The sequence below is a fragment of the Salmo salar genome, chromosome ssa02 (assembly GCF_905237065.1).
Source record: "Salmo salar chromosome ssa02, Ssal_v3.1, whole genome shotgun sequence".
NCBI lineage: Eukaryota > Metazoa > Chordata > Actinopteri > Salmoniformes > Salmonidae > Salmo > Salmo salar.
Genome location: NC_059443.1, coordinates 53,047,540 through 53,062,778, shown reverse-complemented (window position 1 = coordinate 53,062,778; position 15,239 = coordinate 53,047,540). Strand labels below are relative to the sequence as shown.

Genomic DNA, 15,239 nt, shown 5'->3' with positions numbered 1-15,239 from the left:
GGAATATGGCAACATATTTGGTAACACAGCATGTATTGTAGGTACACCAATGTAACCGCAGCTTATTAAGCCGACCAGTCTCGCTGCAGTGCGGTTCTGGTGTGCCATGGCTGCGGACAGTGACTCTGTGGTTGTGTATGTGGCCAGCTGGGAGGTGCTGGCTGCTTTAAGGGACCGCTGAGACAAAGCGACGTGTGCATGTTTTGTCCTGACAGAACCAGAGGGCGTGGCTAGTCTTTTTGATTTCCTTATTTGAAATGTCAAACGCATTGAAATGGACGTTAGAGTGACGTTGCAGTTCAAAAGGAAACGGAATAGTTCATTATTGAATTATGTTCTTTTGATTACTATGCGATCACAGGTATGGCCACAGTGCAGAAGTCCAAGTTCGCTTGCAGTTCCTGACCTGTGTCTTCTCCACATTGGGCTCCCCAGACCACTTCAGTAAGTCAACAGGGTCGTGTTCATTAGGCACCAAATGGAACAAAAGACTGAAACGGGGAGTGTTTCAGCCATGACGTGTCCAATAAGGAAGATTTCTTCCAGCTTTCCGTTACATTAGCCGGTCTTCACATACAGCTCAACAGAAACATTCCCTGTCATTCTCTGCCTCTGGCTGGCTGGCTACACCCTGGGAAAGGAATTGGCCCTGGAGGAGATGTGCAACCTGATGAGGCTCTCTCTCCTGCAACAGAGAACCTCATTGTCCTCTGGCGTCTCCAGAGGGGTGACTGGCTCTACCTAGCTAATTCACTCTGTTCATAGCTGTGTGTGTGACTTTTGTGTATGTCTGTGTGTATGTCTGTGTGTGTCGCCTCTGTGTGTGTGCGAGCGTGTATGTTTGCACGTTTTTGTGTATGCGTGAAGGGGAGGTAATATTTTGGATTTAGAGGTAGACTGGGAGACTCCCTGCCCTGATGGCGCCCGATCAGGACACAAAAGGAATAATACTGCAGCCAATTTTCTCTGGCAACCATTTATATTGTGTGTGTGTGTGAAAATGTGGATGTGGTGTACATGTCTGTCTGCCTGTGTGGTTGTGTGTCTATTGTGGATCCAGTGTGGGAGTGATACGCTCATCCTTCCCCTTATAGTCTGAAGTGTACCAACGCTGACACCTGTTAAGCTCCGCGTCTCCCCAGCAGTGAACGTGTGCATCTATAACAGCTGGGTATTTGTATATGAACACACCCTCTAACAGCCTCTCCTCTCCCTCAGGACTGAGTCTAGAGCAGGTGGACATCCTGTGGCACTGCCTGGTGGAGGACGGAGAGTGTTACGACGACGCGCTGCACTGGTTCCTCAACCAGGTCCGCAGCAAAGACCAGCACGCCATGGGCATGGAGACCTACAAACACCTCTTCCTGGAAAAGGTACGACTGGACTGGACCATCTGGTCTTAGTGGGGAGGGGTGTCTGACAAGGGTCATTCCAACGTGGTCTTTGGTGATGGTGAACCTGAGCTAAAAAACAATTAAACAAATCGATAGCTAGAATCTGTAACAAACAAAAAAAAGGGCGTGGGGGGGTTGTGATTCAATAAGTCCCAAAGTTGTCAATTCATAATGGAAGGTCATTGAAAAGTGATTCGCTAGCCGGGGGAAACAAATCGGAAAAGTTGCCCAAATCGTTGAAAAGCCTTGGTATTAAAAGCCTTGGCCTTAAAGTCACAGAATCTATCATTGTAATACCTTTTGCCCTTAATACTTCCTGTTTCCTCAGATGCCCCAGCTGAAGCCGGAGACCATCAGCATGACGGGCCTCAACCTCTTCCAGCATCTCTGTAATCTGGCCCGTCTGGCCACCAGCGCTTACGACAGCGGCTCCAACTGCGAGGTACACACACACACCCGAGTACAGTTGGACGTACACACATACTCTTATACACACACGGTTTGTGTCATCGGTGTTTGGTAACTTTCAGGCCCGTCATACCTCTCACTGAACCCTGCTGTCACCTTGTCTATGACCTCTAACCTTTGACCCCCTCCTCTGTAGCTGTGTGGCATGGACCAGCTGTGGGGCATCGCCCTCAGGGCCCAGTCCGCAGACATCAGCCGCGCTGCCATCCAGTACATCAACTCCTACTACATCAACGGTCAGTGGACCTTCAGTTGGTACATGGTTGAAGACTAGTAGTATAATTTCTCTACCGTAACACCCTTTTTTTATATTGCTGCAAAAAAGGAAGTGAAAACCCTGTCCGCAGCAACATGTCCACATCCAAAACATCCTACTTTATAGTCATTATATTGAACGAGCGGTTTTAGACGTTTGTGTAGAAGCTCGGCTTTTTTCAACTTGCCTATCAGGAGCCCCGTGGATGACCTACTGATTTAAGATTTTGACCGATATTGATTCTGCGGTTGCGTGTCCGTCTCCGTCCCCCAGCTGGTAAGACAGGCCTGGAGAAGGAGCAGGAGTTCATCAGTAAGTGCATGGAGAGCCTGATGATGACCTCAGCCAACCTGGAGAAGGACGCCCACTCCAGCCTCACCGTCATCGAGAGGGGCCTGCTCATGCTCAAGACCCACCTGGAGGCCTTCCGACGCAGGTTGGGAGCTCACACACACACACACACAGAAATGCATGTACGCAAGCAGACGCACAGAAACTCTCACACAGAGAAACACACGCGCTCCTCATCTCCATCCTCTCAACCTGTGTACTTTAAGCCCTGAACCTCTAAACTTAACCAGAACACTGCTTATCATTAACTATATTTCTGACTCGCCTAGTAGAGATCATCCCTGGACCTGGAGAGCTACAGGACAAGCTCTTGGTCCAGTTCTCCTGACCCATCTACCCTTCACCCACACTTTCCCCCCCACTCAACTCCCGCGCTAATTTCAACCAGCACTTTGGCGCTCTCTCACTTTCTCTCTCCCCCCCAACACTCTCTTTGTCTCCTGTCCTCTCTCCAGGTTTGCGTACCACCTGCGTCAGTGGCAGATCGAGGGCACGGGCATCAGCAGCCACCTAAAGGCGCTGAGCGACAAGCAGTCTCTGCCACTGAGGATCGTGTGCCAGCCCGCCGGCCTGCCCGACAAGGTACCCAAGAAAGTACCCAGCATCTTGGTACTTAATTATTAACCCTTGGTCGATTGGAAACACTCAAATACTCTTGTTGCTGTTGTGTTCTGTGATGTTAGGAAAAATCTACAGGTCAACATGAATGGAAACGATTGGTGCAAGCTAATTTCATACTTTTATGGAGTAGCAATATGTTTGTTGTGATACTACTGTGAAGAATGCTGTGTTTTCATTCTAGATGTTTGTAAGGATGTTCTAACACACTTTATGTGTGTGTGTGTCTGTCTGTCTGTCTGTCTGTGCGCCTATGTGTGTCTGTTTGGCCACTTGCCTGTGTGTGTGTGTGTGTGTGTGTGTGCGCGTGCGTCTGTCCCTTCCTGTCTGTGTGTGTCTGTGTGTGTCTACGTTCCTACCTGTGTGTGTGTGGTACCAGATGACCATCGAGATGTACCCCAGTGACCAGGTGGCAGACCTGCGGGCCGAGGTGACCCACTGGTACGAGAACCTGCAGAAAGAGCAGATGAACCAGCAGGCCCAGCTGCAGGAGTTTGGGCAGAGCAGCCGCCAGGGGGACTTCCCAGGTCTGTCACCTCTCACCTTTTGACCCCTGATCCAGTGTAGCGGCAATACCAATGGAGAATCTCGATTGCATTTTCCTTGATTCCTCGCATCCTCTCCTCGCCCTTTTTAAAACCAATTGGATGATGAGTATGCGATTGGATGTGATCAAGGAAATGCAATTGAGATTCTCCCCAAGGCGGTTGCATCCTTCCCTTTTTGAAGTAATCACTGATCTCAGTGTATTATGTATCAGTATTTTAGGGGTATTCAAACAGGGCCTGTGTGTCAGTAGTCTTGAATTTAATTTAATTCAATTTGATCTTTTGTCCCGAAGGGCAATTCTTATGCAGCGAATGGTTTCCTTACCCCCTCATTAGAAAGATCGCTAAAGGAAGCGTGCATATTGAAGTAATCACCTCAGAAGGAAGGATTACACCGTTTCTATGCGGTCCTTTCAGATTTGTGTCATGGTTAATGGATCGCGATCTGCTTTTAGTATTGTGTGTTTGGACAGTCTGTTTCTAACGTGTGTGTGTGTGTGTGTTCCGTCAGGTGGTTTGATGGGCCCGGTCAGAATGATCTCCTCTGGCCATGAGCTCACCACGGACTACGATGAGAAGACCCTGCATGAGCTGGGCTTCAAAGACATGCAGGTAACTAACTACCCGCACACACTTGGGAGTCTGCACTTAGGCGTAAATATTCGCACACTAGAGCCGGGATTTCAATCCGATCGCGGGTTATTAGGCATTGCGGCTTTTAAAGGCCATTTCCGATTGCGCCGACCATATGCGGCGTTTACGTGACTGATATCTCTGCGAACGGTGGAACGTTGGCTTTCAAAGCCGCAATGCCTATAACACACGATTGGCCCCCTCATCTGTGGCACTCATGCCTCTCCCTCTCCTCATTTACAGATGGTGTTTGTCTCGCTGGGCGCCCCACGGCGGGAGCGTAAGGGCGAGGGGGTGCAGCTCCCGGCCTCGTGTCTCCCCCCGCCCCAGAAGGAGCACATCCCCATGCTACTGCTGCTCCAGGAGCCCCACCTCACCACCCTGTTCGACCTGCTGGAGATGTTGGCCTGCTTCAAGCCCCCCAGTGCCCTGGGAGACAGCCCCGAGGTGGGTCATGGAGTGTCTGTGTGGTGGGGGCATGGGTTAGGGCTGTGTGGGAGGGGATGTTGAGGGTGTGTGTGAGATGCCAGCCTGCTTTAAGCCCCCCAGTGCCCTGTGAGAGGAGAGGCCCTTTACAGTCCTATGGTTTGTGTGTGTGTGTGGGGGGGGGGACAAAGTGGGTTTGGCAGGACGGGGTTGTATGTTGGGGGAAGAGTCCCCTTCGTCATGTCCATCAGTATGTGTGTGTGTGATGGAGTAGTTATGGGCGGTATGTTTGGGGATGGGTTCATTGTATAATCTTAACATTTTCCGTCTGTTAGATACCCGTAATAATATAGCTAAGCAAATAGGAAAGCAACAGAGCATTTGAAAAAGCAGCTTCGAAACGGCCACATAGAAACCAGACTTGAAATACTATCCATCCGATTAAATGTTAAACAGTCTTTGAACAAAAAGCCCTTCCAGAATATAAACTAGGCTCTTCCTTCCAGGTGCATCATGCATAATGCATCACTGTCCAATGGTCTTCTGGCAGTCGTTTGATAGTCCAGTAAAAACATACTGCATGGGGTGTGTCCCAAATGCCATCCCTATTCCCTTGATAGCGCACTATTTTTGACCAGGGCTCATATGTTCCGGTCGAAATTAGTGCACTATGTAGGGAATAAGTTGCCATTTTAGGACTGAGCCTCGGGTGTGTAATACATAGGATGTAAGGCGCTCATCTGTCAACGTGTGTATTTTAGTCACAGCGGCGGGAGCCGTCTCGTTTTGAAGTGGAAAGTCACCCGGCGGTCAGGGCTTTTTATAGTCTCTCCCACCACAGGGACTCTGAGAGAGGGGTTATCCAGTGTGCTGTTTGTACGTCACTCACTCTCTCTTCTGCATGCGTTTATCCCTCTCTCTCTCTCTCTCTCTCTCTCTCTCTGTCTCGCGCTCTCTCTCTCTCTCCCTCTCTACCCCCTCTTCACTTCCTCACATCTAACACTCATCTGATCTGACCAGAACGTTAAAACAATTACTTGAATCAAAATGAGCTATTGACTATAGTGTGTGCCTGCCTTGGGATGTGTTTATAGGACTGCTCCAGGGCCGCTGCTCTGTTTTGTGTGTGTGTGTGGTGTATGGGTTCTGTCACTGTGACAGCAGAAAATGACGCATTTACAAATCTCTAAATAAAGATGTATTTTATTGTACTCTCCAGAACCTACGATGTGAGGAGCTGCATCTCCATGCTGAGAACCTGTCGAGGCGCGTCTGGGAGCTGCTCATGCTGCTGCCCACCTGCCCCAACATGCTGCTGGCCTTCCAGAACATTGCCGATGACACGGTACGTCACCTGTTCTCACACACGCTCCCGTCACGCTCCCCTTGCACGCCGTCACGCTCCCCTTGCACGCCGTCACGCTCCCCTTGCACGCCGTCACGCTCCCCTTGCACCCCGTCACGCTCCCCTTGCACCCCGTCACGCTCCCCTTGCACCCCGTCACGCTCCCCTTGCACCCGTCACGCTCCCCTTGCACGCCGTCACGTGTCCTGTCTCATGTGTGTTCTCCGTCTGTCCATAGGGAGGCGAGGGTCTGTGCTGGAAGGACCTGCTGAGGATCAAGAGCCCCCACAAGCTGCTGTACGCCCTGGAGATCATCGAGGCCCTGGGCAAGCCCAACCGACGCATCCACCGGGAGTCCACGGTACTACTGGGACTGCATATATTTATACACACACACACACTTTGTCTCTCAAACACCTTTTTTCTCATTCATGAACACCCACATTCACACATAGATATGCACACCCTTGCTCTGCTCACCAATTCAAACACGCATAGGAATGACCCCTGTGTTGTCCGTCTGTCCAGGGGAGCTACAGTGACCTGTACCCAGACTCTGACGACTCCAGCGAGGACCAGATAGAGAACAGTAAGAACTCCTGGAGCTGCAAGGTACGCCTCTTTTAAAACGGACTAACTCTCATGCTGTACACACTTACACAAACCACTTATCCATCAAGTCAACTCCATTTCCTGTTCTTCTTTTGCTTTCTTTTTACAGTTTGTGTCGTCTGGAGGGCTTCAGCTGCTGTTGGAGATCTTCAACTCTGCCATTCTGGAGCCCAAGGACCAGGAGTCTTGGACAGTGGTGGGTGGATCAGAACCGCATTATAATACTTGGAGGAGATGGAATAGAATGGGTTGTATAGATTAAACTAAATAAAGTTGAAGTCTCAGTACATTCAAGTCATATGATGAGTGGTAATGATTCTGTTAAAAAAACAGTTATTCACACATTGAAAACTGCTTTATGAGGTGCCGACGATTTCCAATTTCAAAGTGGACAATCATAAAATAGAAATAAAAACACGGGGGGGAATGAACAGGACAGAAATAAAACCATATCAAACATTGTTTTTAAAAACAATGTTCTGTAGTTAGTATTGAGTGTTAACACAGGTCACGTCTCTCTCTGTCTCTCTCTCTCTCTCCTCCAGTGGTTGTTGGACTGCCTGGCTTGCCTGCTTAAGCTCATCTGCCAGTTTGCGGTGGACCCGGCCGACCTGGACCTAGCCTACCACGACGTCTTCTCCTGGTCGGGCCTCACCGACAGCCAGCGCAAAAGGGCCTGGCCTGGCAAGTCCCGCAAGTCCGCCGGCGACCACGGCAAGGGCCTGCACATCCCCCGCCTCACAGAGGTACACTGGTCCTCAGCTAAATGCCAACAGCTTATGCTAACCGCTGGGTGGGGAGTTGCCATCCTTAACTCTTTCTGTGCAGGACAACAGCCTTTCTTTTCACAGCTGTAGCACTTAAAAGAGAAATGATCAAGCGATTTGTGTTATTTTGTTTGACGTAACCATGAAATACAGAAACATGTAATAACCCCAGATTGAGTAACCATAAACCGCAAAAAAGAAAACATTTTAATTACATTTTTTTAAACTTAATTTCTGTAAGTAAGGCAACATTTCTGTAGAAAGTAGTAGAGAATGTCCTGCAGCATCTTTTTCTCTCCCCTTCTATTTCCCCTTCTCTCCCTCTGAAGCAGTCTTCTATTTCCCCTTCTCTCCCTCTGAAGCAGTCTTCTATTTCCCCTTCTCTCCCTCTGAAGCAGTCTTCTATTTCCCCTTCTCTCCCTCTGAAGCAGTCTTCTATTTCCTCTTCTCTCCCTCTGAAGCAGTCTTCTATTTCCTCTTCTCTCCCTCTGAAGCAGTCTTCTATTTCCTCTTCTCTCCCTCTGAAGCAGTCTTCTATTTCCTCTTCTCTCCCTCTGAAGCAGTCTTCTATTTCCTCTTCTCTCCCTCTGAAGCAGTCTTCTATTTCCTCTTCTCTCCCTCTGAAGCAGTCTTCTATTTCCCCTTCTCTCCCTCTGAAGCAGTCTTCTATTTCCCCTTCTCTCCCTCTGAAGCAGTCTTCTATTTCCCCTTCTCTCCCTCTGAAGCAGTCTTCTATTTCCTCTTCTCTCCCTCTGAAGCAGTCTTCTATTTCCTCTTCTCTCCCTCTGAAGCAGTCTTCTATTTCCTCTTCTCTCCCTCTGAAGCAGTCTTCTTTTGCCCACAGCTATTTTGTCTCTGTACTTCCTTCCCTGTGGTGTCTTGGCCTCTACACGAACTTCAAAACTATCCCCATGTTTAATTTTTTTGTATCTTAAATATTTGATAAACCTTCCGATTTTTATATTTTTTTCTTGTCAGGTTTTCCTGGGCCTTGTCCAAGGCACCAACCTGATCCAGCGCTTGATCAACGTGGCCTACACCTACGACAACCTAGCACACAGGTGAGAGAAAGCCGACGAGGCCTGTGTTTCAGTGGTCACACTACCCACTAGCGTGCTGTGTAGTACTTAACTGCTTAGAATGTTTGGTGTGGCAATGTATGTGGTCACACTCTCCATGCCAATAAAGGCTTTTGAATTTGAAGAAGGGGGCCAAATGATTGGATTTGAAGGAATGTGTTAGGCATTCATTGTAAGTTGTGTTGTAGTATGGACAAGGGGTGTCAGTGTGACATGTTTTTGTACTAAAGGTTTCCGTCAGCCTTTCTTGATTTTGTTTACTTCCTGTCTCACCTGCAGAGTTCTGAAGGCCCAATCTGATCACCGGTCCCGCCATGAAGGTGAGCTACGTTTTACATACGCTTAAAATGTTAATCAACATGCCAAATTAAAAGCCATTTTGCACTGAAAGTACAACTTTCATAGCCTCCTATCCATTCTGTATGTGCTGAAGCACATTGTTCTTAGGAACGACACATTAGACGTGTAAAATGACGACGTTATTCCTATGTTCCAGTGACCCACTACTCCATGTGGCTGCTGGTGAGCTGGGCCCACTGCTGCTCCACGGTCAAGTCCGGTCTGGCCGACAGCGACCACCTCCACGACTGGCTCAGGAAGCTCACCCTGCTGGTGCCGGAGGTGAGATCTGGGGGAATAATGAGACACTGACCCCGCTCCGGAAATGAACCGCTGTCTAGTATTGTCTTCATCTTGCTTTTCTTCCCCCTACCTAAAAACATGGCCTCAGTTTTGTTTCAGTGTAACATTTGTGGGTGTTTCCATCCGAAAATATTGTCTCTGGGAAGAATCCAGCTATCCCGTGATTTGTTGATCCTATTTTGATGCCACTGAAATACTAACTATTCTGTGACCCAATCGATCCGTGTGACCTTGGTAACAACATCAAATAGAGGAAGGTGTTAGCGTGAGTGTGTCTCTTGTCCTTCTCAGACGGCGGTGCGTCACGAGGCGTGTAACGGCCTGTACAAGCTGTCCCTGTCGGGTCTGGAGGGAGGAGAGTCCATCAACAGGTCCTTCCTGCTGCTGGCCGCCTCCACGCTGCTCAAGTTCCTCCCCGACGCACAGGCCCTCAAACCACTGCGGGTGGGTACAGCACACACACACACTTGCGCGTATAGACCGATGCATATACACACAAGCACAATTTTGTTCTACTGTATACTGACAAAAACGAATGTGTTCGTTGTGGGTTATTCAATTCCTAGGTCAAGTCACACATGCCTAATGTTAGTGAAGGGGTTCTGTAGCTGATGTGCTGTGTGGTCATGTGTTCAGGTGGAGGACTATGAAGAGGAGCCCGTGCTGAGGACGGGCTGTAAGGAGTACTTCTGGCTGCTGTGCAAGCTCATCGACAACATCCACGTCAAAGACGCCAGCCAAACCACTCTGTTGGACCTGGATGCTTTAGCCAGACACCTGGCCGACTGCATACGGAGGTGAGTCCAAGACCAGGTCTGCGTCTGAAACGGAGTCCTATTGCCTATTTAGTGCACTGCCTTTGGACCATGGGCCCGGGTCAAAAGAAGTGCGCTATATAGGAAAAATGGTGTCGTTTTCGGACACAACCAAGGTCTCTCTTGAAATAGGTATTTTATGTGTGATGGCTGGCGTTGTCCACATTATTTCTGGAGTATGAAGGCCAGCTCAGTTCAAATACACAAGACAATACCGTTTTTAAACCACTTCTACGATAAAGTTTGCTTGCTCAAACATTGACCTGTCTCCCGCTCCCCAGCCGTGAGATCCTGGACCAGCAGGACGGCGCCATCGAGGACGACGGCCTCACGGGCCTCCTGCGCCTCGCCACCAGCGTCCTCAAACACAAGCCCCCCTTCAAGTTCTCCCGAGAGGGCCAGGAGTTCCTGCGTGATGTCCACAACCTGCTCTTCCTCCTTCCCAGCCTGGCCGACCGCGCCCAGCCCAAGTGCAAGTCGCATGCGGCCCGCGCCGCCGCCTACGACCTCCTGGTGGAGACGGTGAAGGGCTCGGTGGAGAACTACAGACTGCTTCACAACTGGGTCATGTCCCAGCACATGCAGAGTGAGAAGGACCTTTAGGAGCCGTTGAAAATGCTACTAGAATATTTGTCAATGAGAGTAATGCAGTGGTAGGAGGGCCCAAGGGAATACAGTTGCTACTGAATTAGACATTGTGCTGGCTGACAGAATCTGAAAATAGTTTTCGCCCTTAACTGCTTCTTGGTGGGGTTTTCTTTGGTGGGGTGGGGAAGTAGAAATACTATATACGCTGGTTTTAAACAAACAGCCAAATAGCATCCCATTGAATTGGGGCCTTCCTGTTGGTTATGTCTGCTCCATGGATTTCCATGACCGGATCAAATGAGTGAACCAAGTTGATTTATTGAAGTTCAAGGTCACATTTTTTGAAAATGCTATGATTAAGATATTTGAGCATCATCAAACATGATCTTAGATCCGGTATATTCTATTAGGCTCCTGAACGATATGAATATTTGTGTTAATTAAATTGACAGCCTCTCACGCCCCGTACAAGTGGGACTACTGGCCCCACGATGATGTGCGTGCCGAGTGTCGCTTCGTGGGCCTCACTAACCTGGGGGCCACCTGCTACCTGGCCTCCACTATCCAACAGCTCTACATGATCCCTGAGGCACGCCAGGCCGTCTTCACTGCGAAGGTCAGTCCTCTAAATACTGTCCTTCTCTTACTCTCTCGTTGTTCTATCGTTCCTCTCTTGTTCTTCCTCTTGCTTTTCTTACGCCTCTCTCTTTCTGTTTTTTTCCCCCTGTCTTGTTCTCTCGCTCTCTTCTCTCTCTATATTAGCGATTTGTAATGGATGATATTACCATGGTTCCTTATTCACAATGCTCTAGTTTGTATGGGGCAATTTCACCTCATCCACGCTTGTATATAGCAGTCATCTGGATGATCCACGGCAGCCATTGTGCGCACGAATGCTCATCCCACACATGCTATTTCACTCCCTCTGCCACCGGAAGAATGCGTTAACGTTGTGAATGTTGTTTATTAATGAGAGTTGTGTGGTTTTTCCAGTACGCAGAGGAGATAAAGCACAAGACCACCTTACTGGAGCTCCAGAAGATGTTCACCTATCTCATGGTACGCAGCCGGTCTCTCTCTTTCAGCCCTCTGTCACACCCTTCTCATCTATCTCCTCAGTCCATATGACAAGAACCAACTGTCGTTGTCCCCGCGGAGACCCTGCTATTTCAATTTTGCCCCACTCATCTTTCTTCCATTTCCTCCTCGCTCCATCCCTGGTTCCAGGAGAGCGAGAGGAAGGCGTACAACCCCCGCCCGTTCTGTAAGACCTACACCATGGACAAGCAGCCCCTGAACACGGGCGAGCAGAAGGACATGACCGAGTTCTTCACCGACCTCATCACCAAGATAGAGGAGATGTCCCAGGACCTGAAAAACACAGTGAAGACGCTCTTTGGAGGGGTCATCACCAACAATGTGGTCTCGCTGGTAAGAATCACTATACTCCTTTTTAAACGTTGACCTGCAACATTTCCCTAGTGCAAAAGAATTGTGTGAAGTGCAAAACTCATTATGAACCACATTAAATCTCACTGCTCGATTACGAGGTTTACTGTTTTTTTTGTGCACTTTGCGCTATTCCTTGGCACTACAAAATGTCGCCCTACATGTGTTTGTTGCGCAGGTGTTAGTGTGTGTGTAAAGCCATTCTCATTCAACTCATTTTCTCCGTCCAACAGGACTGTGACCACGTGAGTCAGACAGCTGAGGAGTTCTACACAGTCAGGTGCCAGGTGGCCGACATGAAGAACATCTACGTAAGCACAACATCGCCATCAACATCGCCATCAACATCGTTGACTTGGTTTAGAAGTGCAACCAAGTGTTATAGACTGGGGTTTACCTTCCAATCACAAGTCTCAAATCTCATAGCACTGTAGTATCACACTGCTGCATTCTATTCAGCTTGGAATTCTTACTCTTGCAAATGGCAACTTTTCCTCAAGTCATCCTATGTCGTACTCTGTTAGTCCGGTGTATTTTCTATGCTCCTAGTTCTGGTGGGCTTACAGTACTGCTTGGCATGTTGCTAGAGACTTTTGTCTTCGTGTTTCCTCAGGAATCTCTGGACGAGGTGACCATCAAGGACACTCTGGAGGGGGACAACATGTACACCTGCTCCCAGTGTGGCAAGAAAGTACGCGCCGAGAAGAGGTGAGTCGACGCCAACCTCACGAAGAGGACCCTGCTGGTTTCTACTGAAAATAAGCCAACCATAATACATTGGCAGTCGTAGTTGTATACTAGACATTTTTGGAATGGTTAGCTGGTTTTCCATCAGTTGATGTTGGTTTTACCATTTGAAAAAATAACTTATTGACATCTCTAGTTTCTCTGGGTTTTTTTTGTACAAGACTTGTGCTTATATTAATCTCCCTTCCCTTTCTCCGTCCTGCTCCTTTCCAGGGCGTGCTTCAAGAAGCTGCCTCGCATCCTGAGCTTCAACACTATGCGCTACACCTTCAACATGGTCACCATGATGAAGGAGAAGGTCAACACGCACTTCTCCTTCCCCCTGCGCCTCGACATGACCCCCTACACTGAGGACTTCCTCATGGCCAAGGGCGACAGGAAAGAGGGTACGCGTCACTTCCTGCTCCGACAGACCCCCAACCGCATGATTTGGTTCTCATAGGCTCTGTACTAAATTCACTTGTATCACTGTACTAGTCGGTGTGTTTTGAAATTGGGTTGAATAGCAATATGCGGATAATTCCTTTTTCGTAGTCTGTAGAAAGAGGACAAATGTGCAGGTGCTGGATAGAAAAACGAATATATGAAAACAAAGTAATGTCTGCACCTCGAATGGTCGCCAGTGATTTATCGGCGATTTAATATAACGTTTTTATCCTCTTGGTATCTTCATCTATCTAGCCTATCAGAGGCTAGCTGGACCAATAATTGGAGGAACAGGTTGCTCATTGATGTGGTCCACTATGTCCTACTACAGGTTTCCGGGAGGAGGGTGAGGCTAAGGTGGCGGAGAGCTACGAGTACGACCTCATCGGCGTCACGGTTCACACGGGCACGGCCGACGGCGGCCATTACTACAGTTTCATCCGGGACATCGTCAACCCGCACGCCTACAAGAATAACAAATGGTGTGGAATATCTCTGGCTATACTATTGAAATCAGATCAGTGGGGAATTTAAAAACAGAGGTCTCATGTTATTGCCTTACGATACGATATACTTTAATTGTCCATTTACATGGAAGTTAGTTCATGACAATCCTTTGATTGATATCTGGGTGCTTTTGAATTTTAGGGAATACAACTGACTGTCCTTAACTTAATTTGTTTGCTTATCTCAGGTACCTATTCAACGATGCCGAGGTGAAGCCCTTTGATTCAGCCCAGCTAGCCTCCGAGTGCTTCGGTGGAGAGATGACGGTAAATCCACAAAAAAAAAGACAAAGCTCCAATGTTTTACTGTTAATTAATACTTTTACATATTTAAATGTTTTGTCTCACCTACATATTTGACTTTTAGACAAAAACGTATGACTCTGTCACCGACAAGTTCATGGACTTCTCCTTTGAGAAGGTCAGTTTCCTTGTAAATCATTTTCTAAAGTTTAAATTGAGTTGAATAAAATGATGGGTTTTAAAGTTGACAGTTTGTCCCGTGTCTCTCCCTCCAGACCCACAGTGCCTACATGCTTTTCTACAAGAGAGTGGAGCTCGAGGAGGAAAATGGCAAGGACTTCAACTTCGACGTTTCTCCAGATCTACTCGAGGTACCCGGCTGGTTGCAATCTCATAGCACTCTCCTTTCTCACATTCTTTATTCTCAAATGTTGAAATACTTATTCTGTGTTTATTTTCTCTACTCAGTGGATTTGGCAAGACAACATGCAGTTTCTCCAGGACAAGAACATTTTCGAGCACACATACTTTGGGTCAGTGACACATTTTTGTACTAGCCATCACGACTGTGCCTTTTCTGAAGCTAGAATGCAGATGTGATATTATTGAGAGTTTATGTTAACAGTACTTTGCTTACTTATGAAATACTGTCTCAATTAAAGCTCATATGCAATCAAATATGGTCTTGATCTATTAACATATAGTGTAAGTTATGTAGGATGTAGTGTTGCCTTGGTGGATAAACTGGTCTGAGATCAGTGTTGTGACTCTCTCTCTGTACTCTTACCTACAGATTCATGTGGCAACTTTGCAGCAGCATCCCTAGCACTTTACCAGACCCCAAAGCCATCTCCCTCATGACTGCCAAGGTACGACCACACTCCACTAAAGCTTTATTCTCAACCATAGAACTTAATTTGAAAATCAGCGGGTTTTTTTAAATATTTTTTTTATGGTTTTACCTTAACACTTTTTGAATGTACTTTCCACTCTCACACTTTCTCCTCCTTGGTTACAGCTCAGCACGTCATTTGTCCTGGAGACGTTCATTCACTCCAAGGAAAAGGTGAGACTTCCTTACTGTCAGTGGATGGCTCCCTCTAGTTGCCAGCCTCAATTGCAGTCTGGTTATTTTTCAGCGATTTGTATATATTTTTTTTGCCCTCTGTTTTACAGCGTGGAAGATGGTCTGTAACTTATAGCAAGGGTTTGTCTGAATTTTGTCTGTGTGTTTTCAGCCCACCATGCTGCAGTGGATCGAGCTACTGACCAAACAATTCAACAACAGCCAGGCGGCCTGCGAGGTAAATTGACTGTTTGTTGAAG

At 47.8% G+C, this 15,239-nt stretch overlaps 1 protein-coding gene and 1 non-coding gene across 7 annotated transcripts in view; both read left to right on the top strand.

The window, feature by feature from the left end:
* The window catches only part of LOC106585779 (ubiquitin carboxyl-terminal hydrolase 34), a 61,069-nt gene that overhangs the window by 26,153 nt on the left and 19,677 nt on the right, over positions 1-15,239 (top strand). For 4 of the 6 annotated variants that reach the window (XM_014172436.2, XM_014172414.2, XM_014172402.2 and 1 more), the window contains exons 20-53: positions 362-444; positions 1,219-1,373; positions 1,723-1,836; positions 1,999-2,098; positions 2,392-2,554; positions 2,925-3,078; positions 3,467-3,614; positions 4,147-4,247; positions 4,512-4,715; positions 5,914-6,039; positions 6,278-6,400; positions 6,568-6,651; positions 6,761-6,847; positions 7,197-7,397; positions 8,397-8,479; positions 8,777-8,817; positions 8,994-9,118; positions 9,431-9,583; positions 9,776-9,936; positions 10,236-10,540; positions 10,995-11,158; positions 11,536-11,601; positions 11,770-11,973; positions 12,225-12,302; positions 12,605-12,699; positions 12,952-13,124; positions 13,496-13,646; positions 13,859-13,937; positions 14,038-14,091; positions 14,189-14,284; positions 14,382-14,446; positions 14,707-14,782; positions 14,932-14,979; positions 15,152-15,217. In XM_014172436.2, coding sequence (XP_014027911.2) covers positions 362-444; positions 1,219-1,373; positions 1,723-1,836; positions 1,999-2,098; positions 2,392-2,554; positions 2,925-3,078; positions 3,467-3,614; positions 4,147-4,247; positions 4,512-4,715; positions 5,914-6,039; positions 6,278-6,400; positions 6,568-6,651; positions 6,761-6,847; positions 7,197-7,397; positions 8,397-8,479; positions 8,777-8,817; positions 8,994-9,118; positions 9,431-9,583; positions 9,776-9,936; positions 10,236-10,540; positions 10,995-11,158; positions 11,536-11,601; positions 11,770-11,973; positions 12,225-12,302; positions 12,605-12,699; positions 12,952-13,124; positions 13,496-13,646; positions 13,859-13,937; positions 14,038-14,091; positions 14,189-14,284; positions 14,382-14,446; positions 14,707-14,782; positions 14,932-14,979; positions 15,152-15,217 — 4,126 coding nt within the window. The remainder of the gene's footprint in view (positions 1-361; positions 445-1,218; positions 1,374-1,722; positions 1,837-1,998; positions 2,099-2,391; positions 2,555-2,924; positions 3,079-3,466; positions 3,615-4,146; positions 4,248-4,511; positions 4,716-5,913; positions 6,040-6,277; positions 6,401-6,567; positions 6,652-6,760; positions 6,848-7,196; positions 7,398-8,396; positions 8,480-8,776; positions 8,818-8,993; positions 9,119-9,430; positions 9,584-9,775; positions 9,937-10,235; positions 10,541-10,994; positions 11,159-11,535; positions 11,602-11,769; positions 11,974-12,224; positions 12,303-12,604; positions 12,700-12,951; positions 13,125-13,495; positions 13,647-13,858; positions 13,938-14,037; positions 14,092-14,188; positions 14,285-14,381; positions 14,447-14,706; positions 14,783-14,931; positions 14,980-15,151; positions 15,218-15,239) is intronic. The other 2 variants (XM_014172427.2, XM_014172422.2) reach the window with 1 other exon arrangement.
* On the top strand, positions 56-188 carry LOC123739695 (small nucleolar RNA SNORA70). Its single transcript, XR_006767869.1, has one exon. It is a non-coding gene; the product is annotated as a small nucleolar RNA SNORA70 (small nucleolar RNA).